Source organism: Neopelma chrysocephalum, unplaced genomic scaffold (genome assembly GCF_003984885.1).
Source record: "Neopelma chrysocephalum unplaced genomic scaffold, ASM398488v2 Primary Assembly neopelma1_149, whole genome shotgun sequence".
NCBI classification, from domain to species: Eukaryota; Metazoa; Chordata; class Aves; order Passeriformes; family Pipridae; genus Neopelma; species Neopelma chrysocephalum.
Window position 1 is genome coordinate 121246 of NW_020897811.1, and position 15928 is coordinate 137173.

General features: G+C 42.1%; 1 protein-coding gene across 1 annotated transcript; it reads left to right on the top strand.

The window, feature by feature from the left end:
• The first annotated feature begins 5059 nt into the window (after positions 1 to 5059).
• FGF23 (fibroblast growth factor 23) lies at positions 5060 to 9130 on the top strand. The gene is made up of 3 exons (XM_027701124.1): positions 5060 to 5593; positions 7549 to 7652; positions 8100 to 9130. The coding sequence occupies exons 1-3, from the start codon at positions 5374 to 5376 to the stop codon at positions 8535 to 8537; spliced, it is 762 nt and encodes a 253-aa protein (XP_027556925.1). The 5' UTR covers positions 5060 to 5373; the 3' UTR covers positions 8538 to 9130.
• The last annotated feature ends 6798 nt before the right edge of the window (positions 9131 to 15928 follow it).

The following is a 15928-nucleotide window of genomic DNA, read 5'->3' on the forward strand; positions in this document are numbered from 1 at the left end:
GTGTTCCAGGTGCCCCCATCGCAGAAACACCTCAACAAACAGAAGCCAGCTTCTGAGCAAAGATGAGCTAACACAGTTTAGGTGAAAAAATGAAGTCTCTGTTAGTTATCTTGCCCTGTCCCTTGCAGAGCTTGATCTCCATGTTGCTTTAAAGGAGTCCAGAATCACATACTGGGCTTGTAGCAGCTTAGGAAATCTTTCTACTTTCCTTGCATTAGAAGTGCTGGGTACAAGTACAATGCTTGGTTCAGTCAGAAGTTTTCTTCATTTGCTGTTTAGGTTTTAAGGTTAAAAAATTACTCTCAAAACTCACAGAGGAAATGTTTCTATGATCAAGTTTTAGTTTCAAAGAGATCTCACTAAAAAAATAAGTCTCTGAGCTAAAGAGCAGCAACTGCAGTTGCATTGATGCAGCCTTAACCACACCAGTCACATTCTCTGTTATTCCTACCCCCAGAAAAAGAGCCCTTGGCTGATGATGATGTTGTCAGTATATTTTGTCTTTTGAAAGTTTCCCTGCATTCCCCCCTCTCTCTTTGAGTTTTCTATTCTTAATTTCTTTAACCTAAGCATTTTTTTCTCTCTTCTTCAGGGAGACAGATTTGAGTGAAACATGTGAACCCGAGAGATTGGAATAGGTTTAAAACTAGGTTAAAATAAGGTTTATTATTGACCCTCATTTTCTGTCTAACCAGGGGAGATAATCCTATTAGTTTATTGGAAGCTGTCAATGAATGCAGTGGCATATATCATATATCAGAGAAATAGGTCAGAAGGAGCTCCTGGATGTTTCTAGTCCAAGCTGACATAACAACGTTGGGAAATAGAAAACTTTACATAAACCAAAGAGTTTTCCCCAAATAAAACAGTCAGTCAGCCTGCTTTTAGCCACCTTGCAGTGTATTACAATAGGAGATGGATGACTGAACTGACTTTCTTGTTGAGGCTGTATATCTGTGTCCGTGGGATTCCTTAGGACCTGGAAGCAAGCACACCACACTTTCTCACATGAGACACACTGCCTAGGCAGGCAGGTGAGCAGAGCTGTGTGTGCCTGTGACAGACAAACTGTAGCACAGGGCACATTTCAGAATCTACAGAGAGAAGCTTCAGCCCTTCCATGCCACCTCATCAAAAAACAACATTTTGTGGCCTTCCAGTACCCAAAGGGAGCCTACAGGAAAGATCCAGAGAGACACCACAAGAGCATGTGATGACAGGACAAGGGGGAATGGCTCCAAAGTGACAGAGAGGAGATTTAGATTGGATATTAGGAAGAAATTCTTCCCTGGGAGGGTGGGGAGGCACAGGTTGCCCAGAGAAGCTGTGGCTGCCCCATCCCTGGGAGTGTTGAAGGCCAAGTTGGATGGGGCTCTGAGCAACCTGGGATAGTGGAAGGTCCATGGCAGACGGTTGGAATGAGATGATCTTTAAGGTCCCTTTCAACTCAGGCCATTGTATGATTCTATGATTTTCCGAACTTGAGGGTATCAGCAGCTCTCATCACAGATTGCAGCCACTCTCTCTTCCACAATACCTAAGAAAATTCAGACCCCTTAAAATGTCAGATACACTCTCTGTTCAGAAAACAAAACCTTTTAGGGACTGGTTCAGCTTTGACTGGGAGCTCTGCCAAGGATTTCAGCTGGAGGAGGAATGAGGCCCTTCATTTCAATTCCTCAGAGCAAGCACATTGCAGCAACTGCTTGTACACCCTGTGGTCGCAAACCCAGTGGGCTGTGCTTACCTCATTTGTTTCACGTAGGTGAACTTAGCCAGGATGTTTTCTTTAGTCGTGGGCAGTGTGACAAGAATGGGACATCCAAATAAGGTCACTCAGGATGTGTTTAACAACACCGGGTAAAGTCTGTGGCAAAGGCTTGTGCACACACACACACACACAGAGCATCCACTCTACATACCCTTGGCTTAGTGCGTCATTATTCCTAGAATAACTTCTGGAGAGGCACTCCACCCTTGTGCTTCCAACCCTGAAGATGTGATTGTCCCAGAGCCACTTGTTACAGTGATTTTAAGGAAGGGAAGGCAGAGGGAAGGGCCCCTGATTTCTGTGATCTCTTTTGAAGAGATGTGACGCAAAGAAAATTATTGAAGGCAGAGGCAGCTTCAAATCTGTCAACCCAAACTGCCTTGTGATCTTTGAAACTTCCTGAGGCCAGCACAGACACTCAGATAGCACAGAATTCTGTAAAAGGGCAAACCACACACCTGTTTAAATATAAGGCAATATGCTTTATTAAGCAAGAGTGCTACAGGTGCTCCTACGTGATGAAAGGTAGTCCAGCACTGCGAGAGAACGTGTGATTTTGCTCGTAGGAGAATCCCGGAAGGCTGAGTAGAAAACTCCTTTTTATTAACCTGCAAATTTCTGATGGTCCACAAACTACTTCCAGGGGGTCTGCAAAAAGTAACTGAGAGCAAGTCACTTGTAAGTCCTCTGCAGCTGATTTAAAGTGATAAGCAATGAAATTAAGGAGTTACTTCCCTTGCAGCAGCACAAGGGATGACACACAGTTGCTGAAATGGGGGTTTTACAGATCTGAGATGGTAAGTTCTGACTGAAAAATTAGCTAAAGCTGAAACACAAAGCAGTCAAAATGGGGGAAGGTCAGACCCCAAGCTACTGCCTTCTGTGCACAGTTTTGCATATAATTTGCAGTTAAATGAGCACACCAGCAAAGTATGAGCATCACAGGTGTTACAGCTGAGAACTGAGAAAAGCCATCTCAATTCATCAAACATTGCAGAACAATATAGAAACCTGAAAAACCAATATCACTATATGTGGTAAAAGTTGCAGAAATATTATTACTGATGCATCAGCATAACAATGCAAGACAAAAAAGGCTGCCATCACTTCTCTTAGACTAACAGGCATAGCTGGAGAAGTAAACAAGCTTTCATACACCTGCTTACTCCATCAACAGCTAAATGTGTAGGAGAAGATAAGTAAAATACCAACAGAAAGAATAAATGGATCAGCCAGAAATAAAAAAGAAATGTATTGTTAAAAAAATCCACACAAAACCCCAAACACATGCAGTGGGCATTTATAGGTTTAAAATAAAACAAACCAAAAGTCCACGAAAAAGCAAAATTTGCATTATCATCCTCACAAGCAGAGACTTGAATGAATTCACTTTAGCCCAGCAGCTTAAACAGAACTTAGGAAAGTCTGGAGTTTTGTTGACCCTGTGGGAAACTTTTGAAAGTGCCAAACAGTTTAAGCATGTAAAAGTAATCTTTACATCTTTGACATATATAAAAAAGAGAAACAGCTGCTCACAACTGACGTGTGTTTAAATGAGGTTTAATCAATTTTTTAAATATCTGAGAATGTTTCCTCTGCCACCAAGACACCGGAGGGAGATCAGATCAGTGCATGCTGGCAAGCCCAGGAAAGTGTCATGGTGAATATGAAATATCAAACCAGGAAAACAGCATCCACCAAAGAATCACAAAATATTCCAAGAGGACACACTATTCTCTAAGTACCTCTGGCAGAAGCTTTTACAATTGCTCCTGAATCCATACCCACATTTCCATGGGAGTCTAAATAAAGGGGGAAAAATAAAACCATGGAAAGCAAAACAACAAAAACCTCCAACACTTGTTTTAATATCAGAGTAAAAAGTATGGGTGGATAATTTCAACAATAAATAGAGATAACGCTTTTAAAAAGAGAAGAAAAAAATAACTCTCCTTTCCTTCACAGCTATCTTTTAAATTAAAACCTTTCAGATGTTATAACCAGTAAAATATCTGTAGCCTGGACAAGCTGTCAGGTTGTCAAGCTTTGTCAGGCTACTCAGCTTAAGACCTGACCCTTATACATTTTGGCTAAAAATTGCTGTCATTTACACAGGTGAACATACACTGATGCAAGCCTCTGGATTTACACAGGTGTGGCAGAAGAATTTGGCAGGCTTTTGCTAATTTTAAACAATTAAAAAAAAAAAGAGATTCACTTTTGCACTGGGTTACAGTCGTATCAATCCACTGATGTTATCAATCCATTATGTGCTGATGGCGCCGCTCCACAGCTTGTTAATGAAACTCAGGATTTTTCATGCTGTGTCCAACTAGAGACTGTAACCAAAACTAACACTGCTACAACTAAAATCCTTGGGTTTCATCAAAGAAAATTATTCATTTATTGTTTGGTGCTCCTCAGTTTTATATTAACTTTTGAAAGAAATCTTAACACAGTCTCGTTATAGAAGCTGTTACTCCTACGATTCCCCCGTGTGCAGTGTCCCTTTAGCACAGCATTTTCATACAATAAATAGAACCACATTTGTTTTTAAAGCAGATTTGTTTCTAAAGACACAGATCATTGGCAGGACAATTGAGAAGCAGGGCTTGTATCTTGGAACATTTTTTACACCACTATCCACTTATCACTTTTTAGCTTGGTCCCTTCCAATTCAGGATACTCTGTGTCCCTTTGCAGCTCCTCCAAGCTTGCCTGTTGTACCTGGAATACTAAAAATGGGCCAATATAAGTGATTTCAGGTTTGATTCAGACCCCATAACTACTGCCCAAGCAAACCTGTATGACTGTAAAACTGCCAGTCGGATGTGCAATGCAGGAACAAACATCCAGTTTTTAAGTGTTTTACACATAATTTTCAGCTGTTTGGCCAACTTCAGATATTTAGGTGGCTCAAAATAAAACCGGAAATATAAAAGGGAATAAAAGTTTATTTGAAGTGGGTTGTGTTCTCATATCAAGTCCCCTTTGCTTAAATGCAGTGACACAAATATCATCCCAACAGGCTTGGTGTGGAATTTACACCATAATTAAGGAGGGATCAGGCCCAGGGCAACCTAATACCACCTTTTCATATGTTTGCAACAAAATTTCAGCTCTATTCAATGTGTTTGCTAGATCAGAATGCAGTTTGGAAACTGAGGGGAGGTGGGAATCTGAATAAACATGCCTGCAAAAAAAGAAAGATAATTCAGGTCCGAAGGGTCATTCCCTTCAGTTCAAGTGCAGTGGATTGCCCTTCCTGGATCCAACAGTAGGGGCGTGGGAAGCTTTCAGATGTCACAGGGTTGTAGATAACATTTGAACATATGATTAGCTTTCGTGAGCTGTCTTTAGAAACCTTACATTTTTTCCCCCCCACACCTTAGCCAGAGATCCTTCCCTTGAGGTTTCGGGACACTTAAAATGTTGCTTTGCCAAAAATCAAGGATGTGGAGAAGGTTTTCCTGTGTGATGTCATTTTGCTGCCCTTTATAAGCCTCTGCAGAGAAGAAGGGAACCTATCTGAGGATCCACACTCCAGCACAAGGGCGAGCAAGGAGCGTGGAGGCGAATCCAGCTGCAGATCCCGACTGACCATGGAAAGGCGATCCATGGCACCCTGCAGCTCCCTGCTCCTGGTACTCTGCAGCCTGAAGGCTACCTTTGCCTTCCCCAACTCCTCTCCACTGCTGAATCCCAGCTGGGGGAATGGAGATGGCCTAATGCACCTCTACACGGACACAGAGAGGAACAGCTTCCACCTCCAAATCAATGCCGACGGCTACATCGATGGTGCCCCTCACCAAACCATCTACAGTGAGTAGCTTCCTATGGATCCTGAGCCTTCACGGGAGCAGGGGAGGGAGAACAACAGTTTTACTTTCTCACTACCTATAAAAAATCCCCTCTTCTCCTTAGGCAGGCAGACAAGCATGGGTACGGGATGGAAAACATGCGTAATTATAATCCTTCTTTTGTTTAAAAAATAAAATGACTCCGAAGAAATGTAGTGGATGGGGAATTTTAGTAAAGTCCTTTGCTTCCTCTGCAAGCAAAAACTACCTGAATTATCCTTCGCTTCATGATTTTACCCACAGCTTCTTGTGGGAGTTCCTATCAGAGGTTGGGGATGACATCCCCCAAAACAGCTGCTTCCCATTGCGGTGACAGTATTCCCAAAGGAACTGCACTGAAGGAACTCACCACACCAGTGCTGGAAAACTGATAGCAGCCCTAAAATCTGTGTTTTGGAGTAGAAGGCTGATAACTACAAAACTAACTTTGAATGTGCATAGAACATGGGTATACAGAGGTCAGTTTAAAAGGGGAAAACTAGGAAGGGCCATAAAAGAAGTGCTAAGCCTTTGTGGTTCATGAGAAATAACTATTCTCTAGTATAACTAAAAAGTTCTCAAATTGTCTCCTCACAGTTTATTTTATTAAATACTTACTGTATATTTTTTTATTATATGCTTATTGTATATTTTATTATTCTATTTAAACATAGAATAGTTTACTAAATTTCTTCCTTTGCTAAATACTTGACCCAAACTCTTTAGTTAGTAGAAAAAATGGTGAATTTTTTAAGACTTGGGGTTCTTTTATAGCATTTCAAAATATGTCTGTCAATATCTGTCTTAGCAGCACTCAAATCACAAGTAGGTAGGCAACATAAAGTTAAGTTATTCTTATAGCATCTTCTTTATACACTCAGTTAAAAATCTAAGCATACAGAACGGTGTTTTTGCATAATATATTTAAAGTACATATAAGGATAAAGTTATAATTTATTCAAGGAGAAAAAAGGATCATGTTCTATTTTTTTTAAGGAATTGCTAAGGAAACACTTACAGGAACACTTGCACTGTCATGTTATTCTTCCTGCATATTTAAAGATTTTATAAAACTCATTTTAGGTATGTTAGTCAAGAACCAGTGTGGGATTTTAGGGAACAACAGGCAGGAAAATGTCATGTTTTCCCATATCTGCCATGAAACAAGTACACCAGGATTGGAAATAGTGGAGCAGGAAGGGTGGAAATCAGACAACAGAAGGGGTTATGAAAGGGAGGGTGACTGAACTGCTGCCAGGTCACCATGGCACCACCGAGACACCAGGCAGGTGGGAAGTTCTGCAAAGTTCTGCCCCGGGGTGGCAAAAACCCCCGGTAAGGTTGGAAGGGATCACAGTGGGTCATCTGGTCCCACCTCCCTGCTCCAACAGGGTCATCCCAGAGCACATGGCACAGGATTGTCCCCAGACAGCTCTGGAATGTCTCCAGTGACGGATACTCCACACCCTCTCTGGGCGATCTGTTCAGTGTTCGGTCACTGCACAGCAAAGAAGTTCTTCCTTATGTTCAGGTGGAACTTCCTGGGCATCAGTTCCTGCCCGTGGCCTCTTGTGCCATTGCTGGGCACAACAGCGAAAACACCACAGGGCAGTCACAGAGACGGGGGAGACAAACTGCCAAGGACAGAACTAGGGGCAGTGTCCCCAGACTGTGATCTGGGACTTCAGAGAAAAAAGTTGTCTTTGGGAGGTTAGTTGGTGCAACATTGGAACAGGGCACCTGGAGACGTGGTCTCCATCCTGGGAGCTTTCCAAAGCCACAGCTGACCTGATCTAGGGTGGACAACGCCCCAGGTCATGTGGGAGGTTGGTTTGGACTCCCACAGGGCACTTCCAGCCAGAGCACCCATGGATCTGTAAGGCTGTGGCGCAGGGTCGAACCAGATCTTGGATTTGACATCTTCGTTCTTCTAAACAGGTGCCCTGATGATCAAGTCTGAGGGTGCTGGCTCAGTAATAATCACAGGGGTGAAGAGTGGACGTTACCTATGCATGGACATGAAAGGAAACATATTTGGCTCGGTGAGTGACCTCTGCTAAGCCTCAAGGCTGAAGGGCAGGTGCAGCCTGCTGCTGTGCTGCCCAGGCGGGGTAAACCTGTGTAGGTGCAGATTTAAGAGAGGATGTGCCACTTAGGTAATACTTTCCTTTCCTCTTTGATTGTACTGAGTTGTAGAGCTGACTAAAATCATCTGAGATGCTGCTTGGGTAAACGAGGTCAAAATGGGATGCAGTGATGGACCAGTCAGAATTCCTGATCTAGCACAGAGCCATGGGTTGGGACCCTCTGAAAGAAAACAATGTTATCATTAAAATACCTTTGCTGAAAACATGGGCACATATCTCAGATCTACTGAGTTGTCTCAGTTACAGACCTGGGAGATTAGAAAGCAAGATCTCATCCCTCTTTCCCTCTTCAACTTGTGCCAAATCCCTCTGCTCACAGGTGTCATGTTTTTTTCCCCTCAGCATTACTTCAGCCAAGAGGACTGTGTGTTCAACCACAGGACACTGGAGAACGGATACGATGTGTACCAGTCTCCCAAACACAACTTCCTGGTGAGCTTAGGCAGAGTTAAGCAAGCTTATTTCCCTGGCACAAACCCGCCACCATACTCCCAGTTTTTATCCAGGAGAAACGAAATCCCGTTGTTCCGCTTCAACACCCCCAAGCCCCACAGGAACACCAGGAGTGCAGACACGGACCCGATGGATCCTCACCAGGTCCTAGTCCCGCAGAGGAAGACCTCTGGGCTTGGCTCTCCCCTGCAACAGGAAGCAGACTTCTCTCACGTGCCCAGGGAACCCGTGAGGATCAACCAGAACGACGTGGTGAACCCCGATGACCCCCATGCCATGATGGACGCTCGGAGGTACCCGAGCCCCCGGTTCTACATCACCAGATAACTGTGACCCCGGCGCCTGCAAAGTGAGGACAGAGGCAAAGGGAACTAACTGTCTGACACACTCTCAGTCTGAATGTCCAATGGGAAACATCGGGAAAAGTTCCTTATATTTCAAATTTTGTACTTAGAGATGACACATTACTGACAAAGCAAGTTGAACTTTTCCAGCCGGAGCTCTGTGGACTGAAAAGATATATTTTTTAAAAGAATAATAGAAATCAAACCTTTTAGGATCCTAATCACCTTAAGTTTCCATCAATGAAGAAAAAAGAAATCCCTTGAATGAACTGAGAAACTGATATTATGTTGCTGATGTAACTGGGAAGAGACCTGGAGCATCTGACATTCCAACAGAGACAGGGAATCCTCTTATTGCACTGTCCCTGAGTGTTCAAAGACAGCAGACAAACTCTCTGGCAGAGTGCTATATATGTAATATATACATTATCTGAAGGGGCCTACAAGGAAGCCAGAGAAGGATTTTCCTTCTGAGTAAGTTCTTCATCAGGAACTGTAGTGACAGGACAAGGGGGAATGGCTTCAAACTGACAGAGAGGAGGTTTAGATTGGATATTAGGAAGGAATTCTTCCCTGGGAGGGTGGGGAGGCCCTTGGCACAGGTTGCCCAGAGAAGCTGTGGCTGCCCCATCCCTGGAAGTGTCGAAGGCCAGGTTGGATGGGGCTCTGAGCAACCTGGGCTAGTGGAAGGTGTCCCTGCCCATGGCAGGGGGTTGGAATGAGATGATCTTTAAGGTCCTCTCCAACCCAACCGTTCTATGTTTTTAGCTTTTAAGTTGGAGCTTCAGTCTCTTTTCATGCCCCTATGAGTCAAAAAATGACCACTCTGCTGTTATAAGAGCACCACACGTGGAAAACTAGTAAATGACAGAAGGACAGGACAGGATTAAATGGTCTTGTGTAAACAGAGCAATTATGGACACTTTCTGAATCAAAGCTGAGGTTTGGGAAAAAAGGAGTCTCACTGTCTGTCAAGTGCTTTTCTGTCACAGTTCTACATTCACTGAATTCTGGCATCATAATGTGGAAAAGTAATGTAAAGATCACTAGTTTTGCATCTTTTTAACCTAGAGAGAAGTACTAGGATTACTAATAATCAATAGTGTGTGTCAAGATGGTTTGTTTTGCATACTGCTGAACTACACAGGGGGAAAAAAATCCAAACATTTATGCCTCGTAAGTGTCAAACTGTTAATAGTTTGACTATAATGAAGACTCTCATCTAATGAATGAAAATTAGGTATGTGTTTAGAAAGGAGCATCTAATTAGCATCCATAATTCTATTCAGTTCTGAGCAGATATTAGATGCTTTATATTTGTAAGAGTGAAATTACCATTAATCAAGAGATCTCTCATTTACAGAACTTTTTCCCTAGATTGATGTATGTTATGGATAACTTTACTTTGAAAGTTATTTGTGATGCAACTCTGCAGAAATCCATTCACTGGAGTTACATCAGTGCAACAAAATCAAAATAAGGCCCCTCGTGTTTTTCTGTGTTCATTGGACTTTTTCTGGATTTAGCACAGGGTCTGTCCTGCTGACAGCATTTAAATAATCTCTTTTTCTCTCCCTATATATGTATAAATACATGATATCTCTTTATCTATAACATTCAACTCATGTTAGAAAAGTCACAGGTCCTGATACTGCTCTTAGAATAGTTTTCCTACCTAGAGTGATTCCTAATTCATGTAAATTCTAGGGAGCACAGGACAAGCCAAATGATTAGGATTAGACCAAGAGTTCTGTCAAATCATTTATTTTTCTAAACTCATCATGGTTTTGATTAATTTCTGAATGAAATGAGTGATTCTAAGGAATTCAGGAGAATTGCAGGTGGGTGGAGAGTTGTTTTTCTTGCTTATTCAAAATGCAGCAAGACTTTTTACCTTGCTGTCTGTTGTACAGTGGAGAGGTGTGATTTTATTTAATAACTTCACTTGATTTCTGTTCTTGGCTTTTGCTCCTTGAAAACTCTGGACTTCAAGTACAACTGCAAAGTTTGCCTTTTGCATAAATTGTTGGAAGCTCCACAGGCTCTCTGGGACTCCAAGACAATGGACCTACAACAATTTGAATCTCTGTCCATATCAAACTTTGATGAGAAATGTGGGGTTTAATCTCTATACCATCTCTATATTCATACCTTAGAACAAAGTAAGCAGGTTGCTCACTCTCTTAGTAGCCAGGGGATTTAGTGCCTAAGCTAAGACTGAATACACAGTGGATTTTGCATTAAAAAAATGTATTTGTAGCTATAGACAACTGTATCAAAATATCAAAAGAATTAATTCTTCAATGGAAATGCTGGCAATCACCAGCTGGTAAGAAAGCATTAATATTTATGTTGCAATATTTATTTATTTATTTGTGTGGGTCTTAAATCCCACAGAATATTTATAAATATTTATAATAATGTATAATAGAGACTATTTCCTTTTATAAAAGCACCAATAAACTTTTCATTTTCTCCAAATGGTGGATTCTGCATTGTCTGCCTAAATCCCCCATTCCAGAAGGATTTGAGTAGCAGGTATGTCTGAAAATGTTTGTGTCCCCCTATCCCATGAGTTCCAGCCTCACAGGTTGCAGCTCCCTGGCTGTTTCAGGGACCACAAGTATAAAAGTTTTGTGAAAGATGATGAGAAAAACAATGTCTTAGTAGGTCTAGACTGACCATGAGGGATTGTCACCTCTACTGGGAATTCTGCAATGCAAAAGCAGTGGAAAACCACTGGTCTGGCAGTTCAGTCCTGTTAGGAAATATTTGTGAACCTGGCTCCAAGATCTTAGGGTAAAAGATACTTGGTAAATTAAAAGTATCTGAAGGGAGGGGGCAGAGGATGGACCAGGCTCTGCTCGGGGGGCCCAACAATGGGACAAGAGGCCACGGGCAGGAACTGATGCCCAGGAAGTTCCACCTGAACATGAGGAAGAACTTCTTTGCTGTGCAGTGACCGAGCACTGAACAGATTGCCCAGAGAGGGTGAGGAGTCTCCCTCACTGGGGATATTCCAGAACCATCTGGACGCAATCCTGTGCCATGTGCATCGGGATGGCCCTGTTGGAGCAGGGAGGTGGGACCAGATGCCCCACTGTGGTCCCTTCCAACCTGACCCAGTCTGTGATTCAGAGAAGACTCAAGAAGTAGCAAGACTGGCAAGTTAACTAAATTTAACTTCCATTTCTATGACTTTTTTGGTGCTTTATTAAGTAGGTCTGCCCTTCTTCAGCCCTACTCTGAGCATTTAAATGAGATACAGGGCTTGTACCATTCGTGTGCCCAAAAGTGAACTTCACTCCTGCCTGTGAGCGTTCAGGGTAAGCACCAAGCTTAGGAAGGAGGTCAATGTTACCTCAAGTTATTCTCCTCTTCTGTTGTTTCAACAATTTTCTTCCAGCTCATAGGGGGAATTCTTGTCATTGGGATTGAAGAGCCTGAGCTGGCAATAGGTAATTTCAAGACATGTCTTTGATTTCACTCCTCAAATTCACCATTTCCTCCTCTACATGTTATTCTGCCCCACACACTTATTGATGATGCTTTCTCATGAACATTTCCACATTCTTAATTTTATTCAAAGTTTTTATTACAAAAAAAAAAATCCATGAGGAACTTAAATACTGATTTTACTCAAGCTCAGTGCTTCACCTTGGACATTACTACTTACTCCTGTGCCCAATAACTGCTTGCATGCCTACTTCACCTTTTTTTATCTCCTAAGTAACACTTACCTTTTCCAGTTAAGCTTGTGGCATCGTGTCAAATGTTGAATTAAAATTCACCATCATTTTTCCCTTGCCTATACATGTTATTTCATCAAAGAACCACTCACGTAAGTATGAACTACTTATGGTAAAAACTCAATTATATTCCAGGTTTCATTTACCCCTCTTGTCTGTAATTACATTCTCCCTCAGAATTTATTCAGCCCTGAGTGTTATCAAGGTCAAACTGGCAGTCCTGTAAGATTGCTTTGTCCTCCCTTCTCAAATAAAAATTACTTTATTTCCCATTCTCTAGTTACATGGTTCCACATCCAGTTGGACAGATCTGTTTAAAATATTTGCTTAAAGATGTGTAATTTTAGATGTGCTTTATTCTGGGATAAAGATTAGTGATTTCATCTGACACGAGCATACTAAATTCTTTAATTCTTGGCTTTCAAAGGGAAGAGGAGGGGCAAGCACTGATCTCTGCTCTGTGGTGACCAGTGACAGACCCAAGGGAATGGCTGGAGCTGTGTCAGGGGAGGTTTAGGTTGGATATCAGGAAAAGGTTCTTCCCCCCGAGGGTGGTTGGGCACTGAACAGGCTCCCCAGGGCAGTGGGCACAGCACCAAGGCTGACAGAGCTCCAGGAGTGTTTGGACAACACTCTCAGGCACATGGTGTGATTCTTGGGGTGTCCTGTGCAGGGCCAGGAGTTGGACTTCCATGATCCTTGTGGGTCCCTTCCCGCTGAGGACATTCTGCTATTCTATGGTTATAAAACTTTTGTGATTCTTAAGTATACTTGACATCACTAAACCAATTTTACGATTCTTGTCCTTCTGAAATCAAACCTTCTTTTTTTACCTCAACTTTAAGCTCAAGTAAATTAACTTTTTAAGATATATTCCAAAATATATTCAGGATTTATTACAGTCAAGTCTGTTGCATCACCCCTCTTCTGTTCAGCTATGGATGGATCAGCCAACTGGGCACCACAAGGAAAGAATTACATCCAAAGGGGTTCTGCCTGGACCTCAAGTGCATTCCTTTGGTGACTGGTAACACCCTACTCATGATTTGTGGTTTTTATGCCAGTATCTTCCTGTGCCATATCCTCTGATTGTGCTCTCAGGAGCTTCTGGCATTCAGGTGAGGCATCCATAGTCCCACAGGGTCCCTGCATGCCAGGAATCCAAGAGCTGTTTGCAAGTGACAGCAGAGCTATCTCAGCTCAGGAGACCTTCCTGAACAGCACTGGATTTACCCCACATGCACAGATCCTCCATATCCATGGATGTCGGAAAAGCAGCTCACACACTGTGCCCATGAAGCTGCCATTTGCCTTGGGATCACTATATATCCAAAAACCTCAGGCTCACGGCCAAAGCCCTCAAAAGAGGGACACATCTGGGGGAAATCTGACATATTTTACGTCCAGGCATGTGGGCTGTGGATCTGAGGCAGCCAAAAGCTTAGATAGAGAATGCATCTGATCTAAATTATGTTCTGAAGGAAAAAAGAAAGAAACCCCCTCCAAAACTCCTCCTATTGCAAAGACAGGGCTATGTCTGGAAAACAGTCCCTAACAGAGAACTGTGGGAATGAAGCAGATATCTTTATTTTAGAGGAAGGAAACTGTGATAGTACCAGAGCTCTCTGCCAAAGCACTCCCCTGATGGCTGCTGGAGGTTAGACCTGTGAGATGATGGTGGTGGAGCAACACTAAGGAACAGGAGCTGCCATGTGCTTTAAACTGCTCTTTTTCTCTCCTGTCACCTTTTCCAAATTAAGCCTGGTCTGATAAAGCACCGGCTAAACATGAACAACTTCATCAAAGGAGGCCACAACTCCCCTACCTTTTGAAACATTATTGTTTTGGAAGCAGAATACAACTGGGCTCTTCAGCAAAAGAAAACATCAGCTCAGAAAGGAGCTGAGTTTCCTCTTGTTTTTGGTGATCTCCACAGCCACTTTTTTTTCTCTCCTGATGTTCAGATGAAAAAGCCTGCCAAGACAGCTTTTATTTTAACTTTCACCAGTTTCAAAACCAATTTTCAAGCACACATCAGTTCTGCCAGATCTGGCTACAGTCAGACAGGCAAGTTGAGAAGTTTGTAACGTTTACTTCAGCACTACCTCCCTAGAAAGGTGTTCAAAAGGAATGTAACATTTTCTTATCACCCAAAATTCTCCTGATCCTGGTAGTGTGTTTAACAGCTTGATCTGCTTTCTCCGCCTCTCTCGTATCTTGGCAGCTACTGCTGAAAATCCACTCTGCAGTTAAGGCCTTGTCTTCTGCTGCTAATTAGAGACTGGCACATCACAGGGACAAAACATCCATTGCCCACTACTGAGTAATCCCTCAAATATTTATGTTCTGTTGCTATTCCTAACAGAAGCATCTATCACTGCAGCTCTCCTTTCCCATGATCCCAACAAATTGTACGGAATTACTGCACAAATGCACAAGAGTCACTTGATTAAAAAAAGCAAGAAGAAAGATTTAGTCTCAGTGCCGATTTAAAGACTTGAAAAGAGCAGCACTATACACAGACCTAAAGAAAACAGGGGTTAGAATTAACTTCAGAAGCTTCCAGAATTAGTGACTTTTTAATGCATAGAGAACCTTACATCTGACAAAACAAAGGTGAAATAACTATATTAGGGCAGTCTATAAGATCATCTAGGCTAGTCTACAATGTCAAGTGCAGATAAATAAGGAAAAAATACAACAGGGCAACTGCAGAACACGATTACTTGTACTCCCTTGGTCACTGGCAGATGTGTTTGCACCATTTTAGTGTGTTTTACGAAGTCTGAATTGGGAGATTCTGACTCATAAGTTTTTCACTGAAAAATAAATGTTACTTCATTAATACAGGAGCTGTTTAGAAAACTTGAATGGTTTCACCCTGTGGTATTTTTCATCCTACCATCTGCTTGCCTTGTGTAAGAGTTACCAAAAGAGGAAAGGATTTGGTAACAATAAAATCAAGAAAACAATCCTATAGACATGATCCTATTTCTTAGCATGGGTCTAAATTTTAACCACCTAGAAACACATTAAAGAAGGCAAAGTCTATTATAGAGGAAGAGTCAAAAATCCCTCTGGGAAGAGTATCACCCAAGCAGTGGCAAAGCATTTATTAAAAAGGTAGATGTTCTCCTAAGTTATTTACATCATCAGCAAGAATAAAATGTTAATTACCTGCTTGAGAGTAGGCAAGAAAGAGAGAAAAAGAACTCTTTTAAACTGAGAAGCACATAAATCACTAGTGTGTTTTGAAATATTTGACAAAAGTTACAGACTTAGGGAGAAAAAACATGTATCTCCAGTCATCTTTCAGCTGATGAAGGATGCACATTTTCAACTCAGTAACTCTGGCTCCAAGAAGTATCAATGAAATGACTGACAAAATTGAGGACATGGCAATTCCAGAAGAGTTCAAGCAATTTAAACCACTGACAGGAGAACCTCCTGCTATGTAACTGCCCTTCCTGAAATAAACAGGCACTGCCAGGGACAAGCAAAGTAAGAATGAACTCCTATCCCACCCTCTGCCATTAAGTCTGTTATAAGTCATGATTAGAACTGTTCTACCTTCCTTGGCTGTGACCATCATTTAGTATTCAGGAGCCCTCCAGGAAGATGCCTC

Bases quoted from the DNA above. Each gene is read 5' to 3' on its own strand.
- FGF23 (XM_027701124.1), top strand. From the start codon at position 5,374: ATGGAAAGGCGATCCATGGCACCCTGCAGCTCCCTGCTCCTGGTACTC. The intron at 5,594-7,548 runs GTGAGTAGCTTC...TCTTCTAAACAG, and splicing joins CCCTCACCAAACCATCTACA to GTGCCCTGATGATCAAGTCT. The intron at 7,653-8,099 runs GTGAGTGACCTC...TTTTCCCCTCAG, and splicing joins AAGGAAACATATTTGGCTCG to CATTACTTCAGCCAAGAGGA.